Consider the following 21,508-nt stretch of genomic DNA (forward strand, 5'->3'; position numbering starts at 1 on the left):
ATTGTGGACACGATCAAGATCAGGGATAATGGCTCCTGGACAAGACCCATATTTGAGGAAGCTTGTAATTGAATGTATAGACTGCAAGCAGTCGTACTTTTTTCCTTAGATCATACGCGCACAGTGACGGTAAAATTATGCAAATTAGACAAGTGAACGAGGAGGGATTAAAGGAGGAAGGATCCCTCCGCGCCCGCGCATTTTTCGCGGCTCTCGCTACACCCATCGCGCGCTAGAAAGTAGGGGAAGAAAGAGACTGTTCGCAGTCCATTGAATGTATTGATCATTCTCACATGTTAGGTTTATTTCCTTTGTAGCAGAAATGTCCGCTGACAGTAATGTCCCCTGCCAGCAGAGGTTCCTTGGTCTTCCTATGTTACGGTTCTGGGCCATATCCAGTTGTGATAGGTCGACCTCCCGGAGGGGTTAGGGAGAAGGAGGGCAAGGGAGGGTTACTCCCATATATAAGCTATATGGGTATGTGCCAATGTGAAGGGTATGGTTTTAAGGCAGTTTAGTCTGGGATAGGGTATAGAAATCAGAGAGTTTTGGTCTATAATAGGGGTATCATTTTCTAGGAAACTGATCAATTGCCTGAAGAATTTAGTTTAGACTAGGTTTCCCGAGAATTTACACTATGTACACATAGAACATGGGAGATTTTGTTGTGGCTGGACTGTGATAGTGACCGAGTTTCTGGAAATAGCGAGTCTGGGATAGGATAGGGATTTTTTGTCTCAGCAGCCTAGAATAGGGTTGCAACTGATGAGCTACACTTGGTCTGTTTTAGGGTAAGGGTTTCAGAGTCTCAGCGGCACACCCCCACCCCAAACTTTTTAGAGTATCCCTCGGGGTCGCCCTCAACTCTCACTGGTTTGTAATATTTGTTTTGTTGTCCAATGTTTTCGACGGATATGACCGTCTATTTCTTATACATCAGGTTTCCCTGGCTAGTTGTTGTACAAACTAATCCTCAGTGTATTGGTAAGAAGATGGCTTGCGAGGTATTGAACATTGTAGAACCTCTAGAGATCTATTAAGGCGGGGGTAAACCTGAAAGCCGTTTCCACGCCGCTTAAAATCGGTTTAAAGGAAATATCTCGTTCAAAAACTCTCTGCTTATCCCGTGAATCTATGTTGTGGGGTGTTTTGTGAATTTTTAGGTGAATTTTGGGTATATTTGGGAGGAGATAGTTTTTCTAGAAGGATTGGTAAAATGAAGAGAAATAAGAAATATTGAAGATTTAGTGAAGTTTTAAAATAAGAATTTGTAGTAAATAATTAATAGACGGATACCAAGTTAGTCCACCAGCAACCTGGGGTGCTCTTGCGTGGGTATCAACTGTCTGTTGGTGTTTTAAAAATCATTTTCTTTCTTTTATCTCTTCTTCAAACCTCTTAAAATTCCATTCAAATTCACGTTTACCCCCACCTTAAAGGTACGGGAGCGGTTTTTTCCGTTTAGAAATTCTCTACAAAGCCAAATTAATTTTTGTCGCTGATTATTGCTCAATCTTTTCTCTACTTTAAGAATTCTGAAGTAACTGGGTTTTGCTCAGATGTTTGATTTTTTGATGAACTTTAGAATTATTGAAAACTGAATGCTGTTTCGTACTTTTTGACTCGGCTTATAGTAGTTGTAGAATAATTCAGTTTGAATTCGTGCAAACTGATTGATGAACAATTAAAAAAGTAACAACAGCATCACAACGTGAACAAGCCAAATTTCTTGTGACAGTTGTAGCCACTCGCTGTTGGCATACTGATTCAGTTATGCACAAGTCAGAGGGGATGAATCGGACATGACTGATGGGAGAGGAGCTGTCCAAAAGGGTATTCTTTCTTTTCCTTTTTTTCTTTTGAAATCTAATTCATAAATAGGGCACGAGTTGACACTGACATAAGCAGGTCCCTCGACAGGGTCAGTATCGGTTCCTTTAAGGCTATGTTCGCCAGAAGGAAAGAAATCACTTATTTAAAACCCTAGTTCTTCCCATTCTCGCATATATGCTTGTTGTGTATGGCGCTTCTGATTCTGATTTAAATGTTACATAGCGTTTTTTAGATAGGTGCCATAAGCGTCGTTTTACCTCTTCAACAATCAGCATCTTTGTTCTTTTAGAACAGCAAGATATATCCGCTTTTAAAAGAGCTATTAATAATCATAAATTCCCAATGAAAAAGAATCAGTATCAGTAATTTGCGTAGGAGAACGGTGTCACCTTCCTAAGATAAACACGGAGAGATTCAAGAAAACTTTTGTGAATAGACTTATTTTTAAATATAATTTAGTATGGTATTTTTCTATCCTGTATTATTGTTGTATTTTATCGTGTATTTTTACTTTTTCACTGTAACTTAGGATATGTATTTTTATCCTTTGATCGAATAAAGACTATTATTATTATTTATTATTATTATTATTATTATTATTTATTATTATTATTATTATTATTATTATTATTATTATTATTATTATTATGTTCGCACGGGGCCGATACCCGAATGAATACTGGCGGACCGGGTCAGGCGCAGAAAGCAAGAAGCGGCAGTATTTTCATGTCTTTATGCTCTGTTTTAATGATTCCGCCATTTTATGGATGGTTAGTTGCCTCAAGGCAGCTAAGCGAAGATCAGGGTTTGACAGACTTGCCTAACTACCCAATCGACTTGGGTTGAGAGCCAAGCAGCATGGAGACTGAGTTAAACCTGTCGCAAGGTGTGAAAAGACACGTAAGTTTACAACATAAATTCGACTAGTAACTAGCTGGCCTCAGTTCAATTACACTGGTCTGCGTCACGTAAGCCACAATATCAATTAGTGTCATTAAAAAAACAACGGTATATTCCGGATCACGATAACGTCAAAGGTGTCGCAATTTAACTTCCGGAATTGCGCTGGAGAATTGAAGACCTTCCCGCCCGTCACGTTTGAATCATATTTAGTTATTCCAAACAGCACGGCACCAAACCTTTGATGATTTCACAACCATATCCCTGCCTGTCACCTCGCTAAGAACACCAGTGATTCCGATGACTTGTGTTTCAACGTTCCACCCCAATACATGTACATGCCACGCAACATAGCTCTCTGTATTGGTGTCACCTCGATGGTCAGTTTTACGCAATTAATTGCGTCATGCACATGGTTGATCATGAATGGAAACATTAGTGTTGTAACAAAATTCTCTCAAACTTTTACGCGTTACTATAACAGCTCTGACAGCTTATGTAATAACTAGAAGGAAAACCTCTAATCCTGATTTATTTCTTTACTTAACGCTCAAAATAGCTTTCTGTTTCCATAGAGTTATGGTAAATGGTTTGCAACCAATTGCGCAAGGTATCTGCTTCTTGTTATGATAGGATTTTAAAATAGTGGATGTGGGTTTGTTTCTTCAGAGTCGGAGAACACAAAAGTTTGGGCGAGTGGCCCCACACCTGTTTTTAGTTCTTCCAAACTCTGAAGAGTGAAGATTATGAAACAAGTATCGAAAATTTCGAATTTGGTTTATCAAATACAGTTCTGGGAAATGATTTCAAATTACATTCGTGACACAAGTGAATTCATTTCCTTACAGCAGTCAATAAGCGTGACTGTGATTACTACAAGCACGCGACTAAACTTGATGCACGCACCAATATCACGGAAATGGTTAAATTCCGTGACTGACGCCAAAATCCTTAAAAAACAAAAATGTATTCGGTGCCGAAGGGGGCTAGCATTTTTTCGTGAACAATAACATTAAAATGAGATGTCAAATTAAGGGTACAAAAACAAAACAAAGGCTAAAAAGTTAGCTAAGCCTTGTATTCAACAACTAAAGAAAACAAGCAATGCAAATATACAAACATTGACTACCGCATCTACAAATACAGATTAAACCGTAGCCTCAGACCACAATTTGCCACTACACATATGAATAAAATGTGGATAAACTACTGCGCCCTCGTCTCTGGCTTGTTTTCTTGATTTTGTCATGTTACTATTGCTTAAAATGCCGCGCACAACTGGCGGAGCGCCGTCTCTTTCTTGAATTGCGCTCCCGTCGAGATCAGAAACCGCTATGTTCGCGAATGAATGAATTTGTCCATTCCTCTCCGGCAATGTATTTTGCTGTATCGTAAAGTGTTTTGTTTCAGTTGTTTCGTAACTCAAAATATTTCCTTCGTGTTGTGGTTCAGGATCCCGGTTGCAACAACGACAAAGGCAGCAGAAAAATCCTGTAAAAGCCTCGTGAAATCGCTCGCTTCTCAGACCAATCAAATAAGGATTGATAGCGGAGTTAAGGAAACCACACCAGTAAGCTGCAATACCTAATCCGTGCGGCAATTCATCCCTTGATTGGATTGAGACGGCAACTGCTATGAACACAAAGAACGGAGTCCAACAAATAATAAATGCGATTAAGGCGAGGAAAAAAGTTAGGACAACTCTCCGCTGACTTTTGATGACAGCCTCTATGCGACTGCCAAATGTTGAAGTTGATAATCTTCTTGTGTGATGTCGCACAGCCCAATAAATCCTTATGTAAACATAACTCATTATTAGAATAGGCAGGAAAAATGCGCAAACCGCGAGGCATATGATGTATAAGCTTTCGAATTTATTTCTTGGAAAACCAAAGCCGCACTGCAATGTCGAGGCGTTGTAGATATTTCGTCCCCATCCTAACAAAGGCCCGAGTGAAATGGCAATTGACAGTATCCATACAGCCAACAGCGCACAAAACGCTTTTTTTCGCGTCATGAATTTTTTCATCGGCTTCACCACGGCGAAAAATCTGTCGATTGCGATTGTTGTATGGGTAAATATTGTATTGCAGAGTAAAACGGAGTTGAGAAAGGCGCTGATTTGACAGAGAGGCCCACTGAAAAAAATCCTTTGCCCTGTGATAATTGTTTCAAGTGGAATTGACATCGAGATAAAACTCATAGCAATATCCCCAATGGCAAGATTCACAATAAATATGTTCATCTCGGTCCACAATCGTCTATTCCGAAAAACCACGTAGCAGATGACAGAATTTCCCATTAAACACACAATCATTATGACAAGCAAGGCAGCCCCGGCGATATAAGTTTCCAAAACGGTGTAATCGACGGGAAACATGTCGTCTTCGGACGTAGAAGATGTAGTCGAGCCCGCTTTCGATGGAAATGTTGTTTCCATTTCAGATCCGTCAGTTCTGACACTTTTAGTGCCAACAAAGTACTATGTGTCAGTGTCGAATACAAGTTTTCAGGTAATGTTTATTGTTTGAAACAATTCAAAACACGAAACCAAAAAAATTTGCATTTTAAGTATTTCAAATAGCTCACGTGAATACTTCTGATTTGATGTAATTTTTTCTTACCAGTACTGTGGCCAAAGACAAGAAGAATAAATCGGCAATGAAGACGAAAAAAACACTTCAAAACTTTACTTGATCAGCGGTGGCTGAATTGTTGAGCAAAGATGATCACTGATATCAGCGTGAAAATTCCCAACAGGTTATTGAATGCAAATTTAAACACGAAAAATTTCACACGCCACTTACCCCGGCTTCCTTAAAGCTTAGAACTTCTGTATTGTGTTGATACAAGATGCAAAAATGTTTTTGGCAGGGGGGTGGCAATTTACGTAAACCTATTATTACATTGTTCCAATCACGTTAGCTTGTTACTACCCAAAGAACAGTGAAAGAATCACGAATATACTTAAAATGTAAATTTTGTCCTGGTGAATATAAATATTATAAAAAAAACTTTGAACACAGTATTTCCAGTTGTTTCAACTCCAGAAATGGAGAACAAAATTTTAATTAAAAATGATCACTTTGATTTGAGGCGCTCTTTTAACTATCTAATTGTTTTTCTCCTAAAATAAAGTTGTTTTTACCCTCTATTTTTTTTCTCTTCCGCGCGCAGTCCAACTTACTGGATACCCGACGATCAGTTAGAGATCCGTTTCTCATAATTTTCCGTGTGCGATAAATAATGTTTTTTCAAACCTGCCTTTTATCAGTAAGCGTTTGTTACCAGCAGAAATATGCCCAATGTGATCCATAACCAAAAGTTTAAAGAAAATGACAAAACTTTTAAGTTTATAAGACATGTCTACATGTCGTATAAGATTGTCGTAACAAATTATTAAATCAGTAGAAGCCCTGTTGAAGCACATTGTGTTCATACTGCCCATGACGTTATCTGATGAGTTACCGGAAGTTTCGAGAAACGAGCCCCTCAATTATGTTGGCACTGACCAATATTATAAATTTAAGGGTTTTATAGCCCTACTATAAATTCTTTAAGTGCCTCTCAAGGGCCTGCAGTGGAGTCGTTCCCCTCAGGCTCGGGTTGGATCAGTGTCAGGAATCTATTCCTGATAGAGTCAAGAGCTTTTCAAGATTGTAGGGGCGAACCACAGACTAAGCACTAACAACGTCGAAGGCTAACTGTCAGGTTAGTTTCACCAGTAGTTTGAATAAGCCGAAAGCAATTTATTCATTAACTCTTTTATCCGCAGTTTCGAGCAGTTAGTAGATCTGATATTTCACACTTATTTATTCATCGTTCACGGGCATATTACGAACTCACAATACGACCAGCTCCCAGTCGGCTTGATAGCTCACTTGGTACGTAGAGCACTGCACCGGGGTAACAGAGATCATTATCCGTCTGGACGAACTTGGGCAAACATTTGTGGTTCATCTGGTTATTCGTCTCTAGTACAAAGACGGGCACAAGACGCATTATCCATCTAAAGGAACTATCTTCCATCCGTTGCGCGTCGCTCAAGACGGACAATGAATGGAAGATGGATAATGCAGACGGATAATGCGTCTTGTGTCCGTCTTTATACTAGAGACACAACCAGACAAACAACGAATGTTTGCCAAAGTTCGTCCAGACGAATAATGCATCCTCTGGTACAAAATCGACCTATGATTCCGAACGAAATTTTCCGAGGAAATTACACACAAAAATGTGTAAACTTAAAAACGCGATTCCCTACTTTCCACCAAAACCTACACTCCTCAAATTTGATTTGAAAAATCTTTTAGTGAGTACTTTATGTTCCTCTGGGTTTGGATTTTCTCCGACTTCAATTTCTACAGAAACTATCTGTCATCGGATTCCCATACAAAAACTATATCGTGCTTCTCACCAGTTTGTCTAAACTTAAAAGGGCGGCCAATATGCGCGAGGGAGCTTGTGCCTCCTTTTGTTACGGCGCATACGTTCTGCGCATCTTGAGATGGTCCGAGAAAGTCGGGTTGAAAGTTGAAGTTGAAATCCAAAGAGGAAATTGGGGATTATCATGCATTTTTCAGAGATAATTGAGATTTAATTTAGACAGAAAGTCTTATACATTGATTTTATATTTTAAATTTGTTAGAATTCTTGTTGCTTGATTATCTCTGAAAAATGCGTGGTTACCCCCAATTTTATTTTCGGATTTCCACAGACGTTACTAAGGTCTACTTCTCCTGCATGGCAAAAAGCTTCGCAAAATACTTCTGTATTAGAAGGTACCCGTCCTTAAAAGAATTGACTATGCAGGTGACTCATTTCCATTTCCACAAATTTCCGATTCCCATTTTGTTGGGCTCGCGTGCCATCACGTTCTACCAATGTGATAGCGAGTTTGGAACTGAAAACGAGGCTCTTCGCCCGGATTGATTAAAAGAAGCCTTTCTGTTCGACACGGAACGTTTCCTGAAATACAAACTGACAATTTTAGCTAAATGGAAAGCGTCCTAGATCTTCCGATCGAAGTCAAGTCGACGGTTGTAAACAACTCCATCTCCTTCACTACTGAAGTAAACAGAACAACTGGACAAAAACAAGTTGTAATAATTTATAAAACTTTATTAAAAACAATGACGGACTACTGCGTACGATTTACCGAGTGCTAGTGGATGTTATGTTACAACAGACTTGCAACACACGAAACACGATTATGTTTAAAAAGAAAAAAAAAAAAAGAAAAAAACAGACAATAATTGAATTCCGTTTAATGTAACAAAAAATAAATTGATAAACATAAAAAAAAGCTGAGTATGAGTTCTTTGGTATTACAGCTGTATGTTTTGTATAGATTTTCTTCAGCCATTTGATGGCTATCAGTCAATTATATATTACCTAACTAATTTAAGTCGTGTGGGTGGCGTACAATGCATGCATTTTTTTACTTTCTAATTTATCCAAGTTTCACACTAGATTTGTTTTTATGTCCTGTCTGCGGGCCACGCCCTACAAAAGCCTGACGCTGGGCAGCCTCGGCCATCCTGTCAAAGGAACTAAGAAACAAAACAGATCACATCATTTATTTATCATATTTCCAGACAATTTCCTTTTGTAAGTGAGTGATCTTACTATCAGTCCCGTTCAGTCTGATAATTGAAAGGATGAGAACTACTGCATGCTTCTTTCGATGTTGTTTGATTTTCGATATTTGGCAAAATAATGTTTCTTACGCCCTGTTTCGACTTTGGCTGTTACTTGGAGAGTCACTAACAGGCGTTTAAATACGGGATTGAAAGGTTGCTTGGGATTTAACAATTTAAAACAAAGAATACCAGGTAATTTTGTTCAAATGGAAACACATATAGACGTGTTCGCGAATGAAGAATGGCATGGACTATGGGCGCATGATTTGATTTTGTGTGCGAACTACTACATGCATGTACATGCCAAGAGACGTTTATAATCGTCTATTTATGTTTCCTTTAAAAATAGAAAGGAAGGAAGGAATGATGGAGACAGACAAGATCAGCCTCGCTTGCAACATGTGACAAAAAACGTCAGTAGATTCCGTACACGAGAACAGTGTTTACCTTCTAAGCGTTTGTTCTCTGACCAAGTCCCTCACGGCCTGTGAAGTGCGAGCTGCATCACGGTTCTGCGAGTGAGAATATAAAATCTCTGTTAGTAAAATCCAATATACTTTAATAAAAAAAGTTTTAAACTTCTTCCTTATTTGCCAGGAAATAGTACAAGTTAGTCGAGCAATAATCAGTTCATCCATAACAGTAAAACTGAGGTGATTTTAAACAACTTGCAAAACATTTCTAAGTTTGTCTGCCATGTCCACTAAATATCTTTTCAGACTACACTTTCCAGTTTATAATAAGTAACTCACCAGTCTCCTAATTTCATCCTTTTCTGTGTTCACCATTTTACTGCGTTCATCTTTGACTCCAATCACTTCCTGGATTTCTCTCTTCCTTTCCTCGTTAGCTTCTGTCACTCTGTTGAACAAACAACACATATGTACATATATGTGTATATAATGTATATTTTAATTCAGCTTTTATTACAGTTGATGTGATGTCTTACAAGATTTTATCAACTTAATAAATGTAGATGTAGATGTAGATCACTTCAGTTTATTCAGAGTTTATCTTTTGTTTGTGTCAGGCTTCATCCAACACAGGGGATCTTTAAGGACGGTGCCGGCTTCTGATACAGAGGTATTTTAGCGCGGTTCATGACAGCATGCGAGAAAAGAAGAAGGGGGTACTGGAATCCAAAAAGAAAATTGGGGATAAAAACGTATTATTCAGATAATTAAGTAGCGATAATTCTAAAAAGCTTTAAAATACATAACAATGTATGGCATTTTTTTTCCAAATTGAAGCTCTCTGAAAAATGCGTGGTTACCCCCAATTTTGTTTTTGATTTTTTTTTTCTTTTCCGTTTTCATAAAGAAAAATGCTCAAAAATATCTTTTAATTATGAGGCACATGCCGGGATGCGCAGAACGTATGCGCAGTAGTAAAAGGAGGCACTCGTCCTTAAATGTTTTCCAGACATTTGAGTTTGACTAAAAACAATCCGTAGTTTCACGTTGCTGCTTTGCATTAATCACGCGGTCTTCGAACAAAAAAATCTGAGGCGAGCGAGAAAATGGAAATTGAGACTGAGAAGAGACTCGCTTCACACGCACTTGTCGCGCGAGAATCCACGCTTTCGAAGATTTCAAGACAAAAAACGGCCGTAATTTACAATCAAAATTTTAGAGTGTTGTTACTTTGGCATGTTATGTTTATGTTTCTCTGCAACAAGCTGTGATTTGGATTTCTGTTGATGTGTTTGTTTGTTTTTTCTGCTGTACTAACTTTTTCATGTTATGCCGATGATCATCTTTCTCCGCTTCAAGCCGTGACTTCACTTTCTGCTGTTTAGACGCCACTGTCATTGTAGCCGTGTCTCGTGCTCTCTCGTCCTTCTGCAGAAGAAGAAACAAAAAGGCTTTTAACTGGCTCTAAAAGAAATACATGCTTTTTTGATAGAGGAAGACTTGCGCAATTTGGTAACCCATAACAAAATTAAAAGTATTGTTGTAACCAACGAAGAGCGAAACTTAATCCCACGGTGAGTTGGCGTCATCCACATCTGGTCAACTTTGTCTGGAGATTCATAAGCATCCCGTCTCCAGATCTGGTATAAAACTGTGAAATGAGAGACCATTTCATATTTGATATTTGCCCAAGAAAACGTTCAAAAGAGTTCTTCGCCGACTACTTTTTAATATTACAGAAAAAGACTGAAAGGATAAACCATTTACTAAATGGTTAGTGTTAAATGCCAAATGCGAAAACGACAAGGAATTGATAAGTGTAAAATTGATAAGGATAGAATTATATGGAATCTTTGCACAGGCAGTTTGCACTTCATATACGGTACAACATTATTAAAGTCGTTTTTACACCCTCAAGCCGTTTTAGTATTACGGGTTTCACCCACCCAGGCTGTGTGGACACAAAGATTACAACCATGTAATTTCAGTAGCCATTTGCAGACTCATGAAATTTAGAACGCTGGTCGCTTCAAGGCCATTTGCTTTGCTAAAGAATAGTATACATGTACCTCGAGCGTTCTTTAAGAAGACAAGCGTTACCTCTTTTCTGAATAGCGTAAGTTCTTTCTTCCAATCCTCCATGTCACTGTTTAGCTTTCTCAGTTGCTCCTGCTGCCTTTCCACTCGTTCCTCTCGCTTGAGTCTGAAAACAGCAATAAACATGAGCAGAACATTACTGAACATTAAATTTAGTGCGAACGTCTTTATTTTTGTCCAGTTGTTTTGGGTTGCGAAAGCTTAGTCTTAGTGAAAGTACAGTCCAAGAGCCCGAAATGCTACAATATAGATAGTAACATATACAACGACCGCAGGTACAATTCTTTTTGTGTTATTCCTATAATATATTCTCTAATGATAAGGACTTTTTTGAGAACGTTCAGGCTGGGATCGGTCAAAATTTAAACAACTTGTCCGGACTGAGATTTGGTAAGAATGCCTTCACAGATTTATTCAGATATTTACTAAGAAAGTCTTCTAACTTTCCCTCAATGGTAGCCTAAGAGTAGAAGTGCGCTCGACTCTCCAGAGATTCACCACGTGATGTGAGCAACTCAGGCTCCAACTGCGACTTTACCTTACAGCCACGTGATTTAAAACATTTTAAAGAAAGTTTGCGGGTTCAAATGGCCAAAAAATACATACGTTTAGTTCCGGTTTACCCTCAGCGCCAAAATTAGGCGTTATCACAAGAAAGAGTGTAATAAAATACATGAAGGTAAATTAAAGCAGAGCAGAAGCAAAAGAGATTTCTGAAACAGAAACAGCTTTACGATGCAGATGCACCGCGTTGTTCGGGCCTGGTTTCTCCGTCTTGTTATTTCCTTAACTACACATTGTCTCTTTCCAGATATGTTAACCCCACGATGAACTCATCTGAGCATCCCAAATGCACTTACAAATATACTCACTTATTTTGTGCCATCTCAGTATCTTTTCGAGTCAACTGTCTTTGGTAATTCACCAGCGCTGTTTGATGTTTAATTGCCACTTCATGTTGAAGGTTGTCTTCCTCTTGTCTAAAACGAAACAATTCAGTAGGAATACAAACCGAGTACAGCTAAATACACTGACCCTATTGCAGCTTATAAATTTATTTGACAATGAAGTGCTTTGATATCACAGCTGTTAAGTTGTCTGTTTCGCGATGTGATTTACTACAAAAAGAGACCTTCTTTTCTCAACTGCAAAGTAAATACATGTAAGTACGTTTTTTAAAAGTAAATTCCAGCTTCAATGTAGAAATTGATATTTGCAATCAAAAATCTGCCAAGATTGGTGAAAGAGACTGACCTTAACTGGTGCAGAAGCCCTTTTCTTGTATTAAGGTGTCTGTTCCGCACTGTGTGATTCCGGCTTTGAACTTTCTATAAATTGACAGTAAAATAACGTAATCAAGCTATATCATAAAAGAAAATGAAAACCCTCATCTGATTAGCAGGCAGCTGACAATAAACTCCTCCCACGTATTAAGTTCATTGTAGGATTTTGTTTGTAAAAGTTGTGTAGCAGTGAAATCCGAGGTAAAAGCTTACCATAGTTTCCTGTGTCGATAAGACATTCTTTTTTGTAATGGCAGTTTTATGTTTTTCTAAAAGATTCAGTTGAGTCATGTTACGGTGAAGTTCATCCTCTCGCTTCTTCATCCAGAGATTTTCTTCCTGTAAAAAACCAAAACAATAAATAAAATAAAATAAAAATAATCAGAAAAATAAACATAACGTTAAATTTAGGCACGCAAAAAAAATTTCCAAGGCTTTGTTAGCCTTGGAAAAGGAAATTTGGCGGGTTAGCAAGAGCAAAGAAAAATCTTTGACGTCGGCGGGATTTGAACCCACGACCTCCCGAAACACCTGACCATTGCTCTAACCAAGTACTACACTGATCACACACTTTTAAAACACACAAAAAACAAAATCTTTGCCTGACATTTTGCATGGTCACTTGTGAGAGATGCATCTGTCTTCTGTATCCAATTCCCTCACATTCCTCGACAAGTCTGGCCGTAAGGTCTAGAGTACGTCGTGAATGACCAAAATAACACATTTTTTTTTCATTTGAGTTACGAGTGACTGTGAAAAGTTACATTTGACCGGTACCGTCTGTATATGTAGTGCCAGTGGGTAGCCTTACTTACAAGAGACGAAACTCCAAGTTAGTTCCTAGTCATAGACAGTAACCTAACATTACCAAATACCTGCTTCTGTTTTTTCTCAGTGTCTTTGATTTTCTTGGCAAGAAGTTTGTTTCCCTGGTGAATTAAACAAACATATTTTTGTCGTTCGTTTTTACTTGTCTTCAAACTAATCTATTTGTCATAGTATTTCGATCGCGTCCAATATTCAATTAAGTTACAGACGAGAATGGAATCCGTACATGTCCGAGTTTTAGGCCATTCAGTTCTCAAGGTAAACCGTATTGCTTTTCATTTGTGCTGGAGTAGTTTTCAACTGAGTGTCGCAAGTAATTTTGCATTTGCTTTGGTTTTGCTTTAATACCCTTTGTGATTGGTTGAGAAGCAAAACCCCAACCAATCGTGCCTTGCTGACACGTGTTTTCCTGCGCTGGACGCCGGTTACCTACATTTGCTTCGAATTCTGATTGGTTCCTTGTGATGTTTACGTTTGTGATTGGACAGAATGATTACCTTGGTTTTGGTTTTACGACACTCAGTTGAAAACCGCTCCATTGGACTGATTTAGCGTGATTTTTGCTAGTTTTTCTGGGGATTGAATTACGCGTCTGAAATGCAGCGTCCAATTAAAAAGAAAGCGTCACGGGGATTTTGACCCTTTTTTGGTGAAAATGATGCAACAATACCTTCACTTATAGTTACAAAATCATTCTAGAAACTGAACACTGAAAGGAAGGAATCAACTGAATTGTTCAACGGAAGAACTCGTGGTATGGTACAATGTGTTTTGGAAAGGAAAATGGGAGAAATTGAAAGCATTTCAGTTATAACCTAACTTTTTTCAAGTTGCAATCCATTGCGATTGCAGTTTAATTCCACTGCATGGAGTGGTAATTTGTAACCAAACTGGACCGTTCCTTTTAGGTTTCTGTTAATACAAAGAGGTTTTAATTGTGCATGAGCTATGTGATATAGAAAGATTAATCAAGTTGTACCTTTATCTGCTCCTGCTTTCGTTTCTCCATCTGCCAGGCGAAGTCCTTTGACAGCAGCATCTCCACTTTGTCTTGTTTCAGTCGCTGCTCATTTCTCAGTCGCCTTGCTCGTACTTCGTACTGTTATTTATTCATTAAAAAATAACAGCACGCTAAATAGGCCATTTCCGAGTTGCTGTGAACCTCATTATGAAGGTGAGGCTAAGTGCAAAGTTTTTATTGTGAAAATAAGTTTTCATTCATATGCAAACAAAACTAATTTTCATATGAAAAGCTTCTGCACTTAGCCTCGCTTTTATAATGAGGTTCACAGCAACTCGGAAATGGCCTATTAGCGAAAACGGTTTAGTTCAGGTGTACTCACACTAGTAATGTTTTGTTCTAAATTGTTCGTACCTGTTTGGCATCCTTAGCTTTGTAATTGTCATATATCTCAGCTTGTTTCTGCCGCTGCCTTGCTTGTCTCAGCTGTTCCTCTAGTTTCCTTTGTTCATCCCATTCTAGCTCTAACATCAGTCGCTCCTTGCGAGCTCTTTCCTCGTCTTCATGTCGAGACACCATTAAATCCACTATGCGCTGATCCTAAGATCAAATTGGATCACAGTAGTTTAATAACATGGTAAAAAAGAAGGCTCGCAGAGTACTTCAATCTCATACCCAGAGTCCTGCCAGGCTCTTTGGCCAGTGGTTGGTCACCAGCAGATGGTCTTAATTTGCGCCTTTTTCAAATACGGAAATGGTCTCTAATGTCCCCAGTTAATAAGAGGCATCTTAAAAGTAATTTATAAGAGCACTTCGTGTCTTCTGTAAGGCGCTACTATGGCACGCTTGTATATTAAAAAAAAAAAAAACACCAAATGGATGAATGAATGGCCCACTAAGTCGGGTCTACATGTATGTTTTAATGGACTAAATTTCTACAGAAAGACATACGATCAACTTAAACAACTACGTCGAATAATTAAAAACACCCACCTTCCCAGACAGAGCTTTTCTGTCTAAAGTACTCGGTACTGAATGCAAAGTACTCCCGCTATCCACAGAAGCAGTTCTCCTAATGCGCTGGGGGGCTGTTTTCCGAGAGGCACCTGCAGATAAGGGCTGCTTACTGGCCCTTGGAGAATGTCCCTCTTGTGAACGCCCGCTTCTTGAGGACCATGCCCTTATGTCCCCTCCCCCTCCCTCTGAGTCAGAGCTCTCACCATACGTCACAGGTCCTCCTCTGGGGCTGATGGGACTTCGGCTTTTCGTGCTTGTGTAACTATAACAAAGAAAGTGCTCAAAATAGGTACGGAGGTTTATACATCATGGAAGGTCCGACACATTTCAAGAATGAAATCTCAATGGCATAGAAGTAAACAAATTACATTACCAGTCACATTATGAAGACTCAAATGCAAAAAACTAAAACAAGTCAATTTTTAACCAGTCGTTTATAAAAGAGTATCAGAAAACTGCTTTGACTAAGTATTTCGTCAATGAAAAACGGCGCGCAGTTTTTTTTACTTCCTGCAAATAAACGTACGTCCACTGGTTATTTATGATAGCTTAACACTTGGGATATCCCTTTTACAAAACAGCAATTTGTGTGTACTCGGTTACTGGAACAATGGCTCCGGTAAAGTTAGGAACAAGTAACTTTTGCTTGGCAAATGGAAGAAGTTAAAATCCCTACGGCAAATGCGTGAAAATTTATAAAAATTCACTATATACAGATGAAACTTCACAACACTGTACACTACCATTGCAGGTGACACTAACGAGAATAAGTGAAGGGTTTGAAATTTTGTTACAAAAAATGCCATTGTCACATTTCAAGGCTGAAGGTAACATCTAAAACGAACCTGTATTTTGTTTTCCCAGTTAGAGGTTTACCGTCCATCACAAACATGTTCTCTTTTCCTCTGTCATCAAATGGACTTCCATTTCTAGAAGACATCCAATATTAACAGTCAATATTCTTTCAAGTGAAGTCCTGATGGTTTTCCCTGAAATCTTGCAACGTAGTAAGGAGTTATAAAATGTATAAAATTAACTTAGTGCTTGCACATTACACTGGTCATGCGTACTGTACAGTAAATGTAAGTACATGTTCCTGTATAATATTATTGATAAGTGCTACATGCAAATTAGTATTTTATTTCAGGCTATACATGCAGATGAAATGGATAACATTTAGAAATTGGGTTCAGCAGGTTTATATTTTAACCCTTTATTATCTCAGTCTAACCCGTTATACTTTTGTGCATCGGTGGGAGAAGACCTCCAACAACTCTGCTCTTCTTCTTCAAAGGAACTTCCCTTTCTTCTTCTGAAACTGCTTGTATCCCTCTCGGCAACATGTAAGTGATCTAAAAGATAGAGCAACTTCTCATGTTCATCTTAATTAAGGACTGGTCCCTATAAAAAGAGCCAGCAGTTCCACTCAAACTCAGAATTGTGGAAGTATGCATCTGACTCACAAATTACTGAAGTTAGTGGTTCCAAGCAAGGGAGAAACGCAACACAGCTGCACACATGGTAATTAATGTACATGTTTGTTTGAGATGACAATTACACTGTACAATTGTACACTATAATTTATGGATAAAGGGTCATTATTGTTGCACAATTAAGTTCATATCAACTTTCGTAGATCTTATAAAAAGTACTACACTGGGAATGTGCAGTTCCTAAAAAAATCCATCCCCACCCCATCAGGAAGGTCAATGGAAATTCCTTGGGGGAGGGGTGTCTTGGAAGCCAAAATCAAAGTATGAAGCAAAACTGGAATTTCCTGTGGGAACAGGGTGTTAAACAAAGCACCTTCCGTGGGGGGAGTATGGATATCTTCCGGAACTGCACAATCAGGAATTGTACACATAGTTGTATCTGTGGGACAATAAACAGGTTAGATTATCTAAATATACACGTCTGGCCAGTTAAAATTTATGAAGGAAGGTGGTTTATTGTTAAATTAAGGGCAATTTTGACTTTTAAGTGTACAGTCAGTTCAGTAATGGACCAATAACTAAAATATTAATTCAACATTTCTCCAACCTGGACTTGTTCTTGGTGACCTTGTTATGTGTTTTCTGTCTTCATCAATCAAACCAGCATCAGTATTCCTCTCTCTCATTATTCTCTCTCTTTCATCCCTGCAAAGCTTCAATTTTCCTGCAAATTATAATCAAAATAATGGAAGGACCCGGTTTAATAGTTGGTTCAGTTTTTGAGATTGACTTCATAAGTTTGCTGGGCGAATTCAAGCACTCAAATCACACAGCAAACATGGAACTATGACTGTTTCTATTACACAAGAACCAGTCTGTATGCAGGCCAAATTAGAGCAAATTCAGAGAAATTCATATGCCAAGGCCAAATCAATTCACTTAGGTTGGTTTTGCAAGTGGGCGGCCTTCAACTGTACTGCTGACTTTCCCTTAAAATAAGTTTTAATCATTGCATGCTAATTTAAGTGTAATGGTGTACAGAAATTACTTAGAAAAATTATACATGTAGTACTCTTCTGATAAGTCTGTGATAGAGGGTAAAAGCAGCTGCTATAATAAATACAAAACTTTTGTTTAGTGTGCAACTACACTTATGTAAGAATTAGGCCTTTTAGATTCCCAAATTTTACATGTTTTTAGTATACATACATATCAACTTACTCAGTCTCTGCCGTTCATGTTCTTGGAACACTTCACGGACAGCACGGTGAGAGTAGTCAGTATCATACAGAGACTTGAATTCTTCCACAAACTCCTCAAAGGACTTGTGCAACAATTCTACAGGCTAAACAACAACAACAACAAAATGATTGAGTTCTAAAAGCTGATTTAAAAAGTTCAATTGGGCTGTGTACTGTACATTTGTACAAAGAAAACTTGAGTTCACAGAAGTACAGTATTACAAAAAATGTACAGTTGCTGTAACTTACCGTGTACCTAAAGTTCCAGAGTAACTGTACATAAAATAGTAAAAAATTATTGAAATGTTCCAATTGAAGACCTGGCCCAGTGGATAGTATGCGACAGTGAACAGGATTGTAAGAAAAGTTGTTGAGAATTAATTTAAAGTTTTGATGACAATTTCATCAATCTTGACAAACAGAAGGTTGTGGCACATTTGTCTCTTACGCTTGTCAAACCACACCATTTCAATAAGAAATCCCTTACATGTACAATGTAGTTTTTTTGCACTTATAACTCTGATGCAGGCAAGCCCTTCTGAATTTACATGTATTTCAACCAATATTTGCAATGTCATGATGCACTACTAAGATCTGAGAAAAGCTACCTGTTATATTAATATGTTGTACAACTGTATTATTAAAATAACTGAGAAGTCAAATAATTTAACAAAGTTAATATCTTTGGAGAATTCTCGAAAAGAGCATCTTGCATTAATGGCCCCTTAACCCAAAACAGGTTGATTATTAAGAAAGTTTGTTGAACCTTCAGTTGAAGAACCTTTTTTACATTGGGTACTCCTGGACAAGCACAGATGTTAATTACATGTATGTCTGTTAGAGGCACATACCTTTATCCCAAACCGGCTGCAAGCCTAAAAAAAAGTTGGCCTTAATTAGAATTACATTTATTTTAATAGTGACTGCAAAAGTCATTGCACAAATGAAAAAGATATTGTCTCATATAAAGTTTTAACATTTAATTCTACATAACGCAAATTACATAACATTTAGCAGATCAGATTGCACATGCCGTCATTACTTAAAACCAGGTGTCAAGGGATTTTTAAGACAAATTTCACAGTACTGCTAGTAATTACACAACGGCGTAATAATGCCACTAAAAGCCGAATACATGTACACTGTACCAGCTTCAAATAAAAACTGAGGATATAATAAAAAATAAATTTAAGTAACATATTAGAATAAAGAATTTATTATGTTAATACCACCCAATATACATGTACATCACAAAATCCTTCAGTTTTATCTGACTGATGGTGACTTTTTTGAGAGAATCTGTACTTTTACAGACTGTGTATACAGTCAGATTATTTTGTGATTCTAGATCATACTGTATGAACAGTCGTGTACATGGGTCACACAGATAAAATTGTGTGGACCCAGTGCCTATTGAATGTCTCAAAACACACCTTTTAAGTAATTGTGCACGGTTAATAACAAATGTTATAAACTGTAGATTATGATAATGTTTAATAATCTTATGATTACCTCAAGAGACCGTGGACTTGTCAAAACATAGCGGCTTTGCTGAGCAGTAGGATCCTCGAAATTAAACAGATCAAGATGAAGATCTGATCCTTTAGATGAGGTTTTATCTGCAAGGGAATAATCATACATGTATGTCTCTGACAGTGTGATCACAACGAAATTAAACAATGAAAAAATTATCAAAAAAAAACAGTCACCAGTATTAGACTGCAGTCATATAACCAAATGAAGGCAGATTTCTTTCCTACCTACAGACTGTAACAGTCATTACCATCATTCTCAGGAAGTTCTGCTTAATGTAATGTAAATTTGACTGTTTATGTTCTGACTCTCACTGCTTTTTGCATAATGTGCATGTTATTGCATAGTGATTAACCTTGACAGGTATGCTCTACATGTTTCCCTTCTTTTAAAAAAATGATGCACATGTAATTAATGCTACCAAGAGATACATCTTAGCTAAGTGTAAAGAAATCAGTTTTATTGTACTTGACTAATTAAATTCTAACCTGAAACTCACCCAAAATTCAAATTTTGAATAAAGACATGTTTCGTTTAACCAAACTCAATCAAGCTCCAGTTGTTTGAGTTCAACTCATTTCAGTTTGATTTAAAATATTTGATCAGATACTCTACATGATATACAATGTTATGTACATGTACTGACTACCATTCTCAGAAAAATATTACAGTTGATTACATGTTAACCGCCACTCATGCACTGGGAAAGTGGTTTCTTAGGAGATATTATGGTCCCTCTCAAATATAGATATGATTTGAAAAAAATTTGACTGCAAATAATAATTATTTTTCAGACTTTGTTTGATGGTGAAATTAGCAATTCTTCTGCAAGCCTCAGGCATTTTCAGCCCTGCACAAGAAATGGAGACTCAGAGATAGCTTCGTCCCAAAAAAATCACACAGTGAGACCCATGAAATTTGACTGAAATTTTGCATTTGACACATTTTTTTTAAAGACCATTTGCCAGCCCTCATATTTTATATTAAATATTGGACAAGTGGTTGCTCAAGTAGGGACTTCTTGTTGGCAGGGCCTCTGCATGGTATTAACTGCTCAGAGAGGTTTTACTTATTTGGCAATTCGGCATCAGGTTCTAAAATTAAAGCACGGAATTAATGAGATGTGAATTTTCTGACTGTGAAAATAAGATGAGGTAAAAAAAGCCCGATGACCTCACTTATTTGGAATTACACTCGAAGACTAGTCTCACATGCAGGTTCCATTTTACTTTAGCTTTTAATTAGATGATTCACAATCTTTCAATCTACTGGAAAGAGGCAGAGTAAACATTTTATGCCAACATCTAGAAATAAGTGAATTCTCTTAATTAATAAAATAAGAAAGGCCGTGACCACCTTCAGTGCCAGCGTGTGGTCGGCCGCGGCTAAATGGGCTCTCTTGGCCTGATTCTCTGAGAGGCCTCTGAGCAAATGAGACGCCAACTATATGTAAGCGCTAGAAAGTCAGTGGGATGTTACCGAGGGCTGGGATTAACAGGATAAAATGATCAGGGACAGTTCTCAAATCGATCTACATGTATAAACTGATCACAAAATTCTAGATGTCAGCCTGACGTTAGCTTATTTCAATCTTACCTACGTCAAATCGAACTTGCCCAGATGATTTTTCTCCTGTTCAAAAATATGAAAAAGCTGTTATAATGAAAGCCCTGCACTTTTTCTACCAAGTGAACAATATCGATGTACCTTTTTCAGTTGATTCAAACAATGTTTTCCACTGATCGTCCGTTCTGTTGTCAAGACGCCGTTGGATGCTGACCGGGGAGGAGCGAGTTCTTCGAACTTCTCTGGACATTTCTTTCCAATTCTTACACCGCCTTGAACAAGAAGCTTACACCATCTCCCCGATCTGAAGTACTTTAAACTACCGGTACCTTAATATTACAAGATAAAGCTAATTTTACCCTTTTACACGTAATGTTTGTCTTTTCGATTGAACTTCCCTCGTTCGTTGAAAAACAACAATTGTTACCAGCTCTCCTCCAAAACGGTCATCGGCAAGTGCCAGGCTGCTAAGCATCCTCTTTTGAGCCAATACTCATCTTGAACAGCGGTATTTCTTAAAATTGAGGTCGAGTGGTCACTCAATCTCGTACCCAGAGTCTTCAGGCTTTTTGGTCAGCGGGGCAACGCCAGGAGAGACTCTGGGATAATGGAATTTCTTATCCCAGAAAACGTGGGATTCCGGTCTTTGTGCGCATGCTTAAGATTAAAGCGGAAGTCAAATGCCCCAAAATGGCAGCTGCGTTACTGTTATTGGGCCTGAAGGTTTTATCGGGCCTTGAAAGTGTTCGAGAAAGCCAAAA

General features: G+C 38.0%; 2 protein-coding genes across 4 annotated transcripts; both read right to left on the reverse strand.

Moving 5' to 3' along the window:
* Positions 1 to 3,790: 3,790 nt before the first annotated feature.
* On the reverse strand, positions 3,791 to 5,561 carry LOC146455327 (histamine H2 receptor-like). The gene has a single exon (XM_085094425.1). It carries the CDS (start codon positions 5,171 to 5,173, stop codon positions 3,881 to 3,883), a length of 1,293 nt encoding a protein of 430 aa, XP_084950551.1. The 5' UTR covers positions 5,174 to 5,561; the 3' UTR covers positions 3,791 to 3,880.
* A 2,272-nt stretch (positions 5,562 to 7,833) lies between these two features.
* Positions 7,834 to 21,281, reverse strand: LOC146455328 (uncharacterized). 3 transcript variants are annotated; one of them, XM_085094427.1, is made up of 20 exons: positions 20,889 to 21,281; positions 20,778 to 20,813; positions 19,161 to 19,267; positions 18,500 to 18,523; positions 17,629 to 17,752; positions 17,015 to 17,131; positions 16,206 to 16,326; positions 15,820 to 15,903; positions 14,951 to 15,227; positions 14,372 to 14,557; positions 13,976 to 14,095; positions 13,044 to 13,097; positions 12,382 to 12,507; positions 12,140 to 12,213; positions 11,758 to 11,865; positions 10,889 to 10,991; positions 10,107 to 10,216; positions 9,128 to 9,236; positions 8,823 to 8,887; positions 7,834 to 8,285 (listed from the first exon to the last, which is right to left on the reverse strand). In XM_085094427.1, exons 1-20 carry the CDS (start codon positions 20,995 to 20,997, stop codon positions 8,186 to 8,188), a joined length of 2,154 nt encoding a protein of 717 aa, XP_084950553.1. In that variant the 5' UTR covers positions 20,998 to 21,281; the 3' UTR covers positions 7,834 to 8,185. The 3 variants fall into 3 exon arrangements, with proteins under 3 accessions (XP_084950553.1, XP_084950552.1, XP_084950554.1); XM_085094426.1 differs by having other exon boundaries at positions 14,951 to 15,236; XM_085094428.1 differs by lacking the exon at positions 20,778 to 20,813 and having other exon boundaries at positions 14,951 to 15,236.
* Between the last annotated feature and the right edge of the window lie 227 nt (positions 21,282 to 21,508).

Source organism: Pavona decussata, unplaced genomic scaffold (assembly GCF_977016875.1).
Source record: "Pavona decussata unplaced genomic scaffold, jaPavDecu1.1 SCAFFOLD_280, whole genome shotgun sequence".
Lineage (NCBI taxonomy): Eukaryota > Metazoa > Cnidaria > Anthozoa > Scleractinia > Agariciidae > Pavona > Pavona decussata.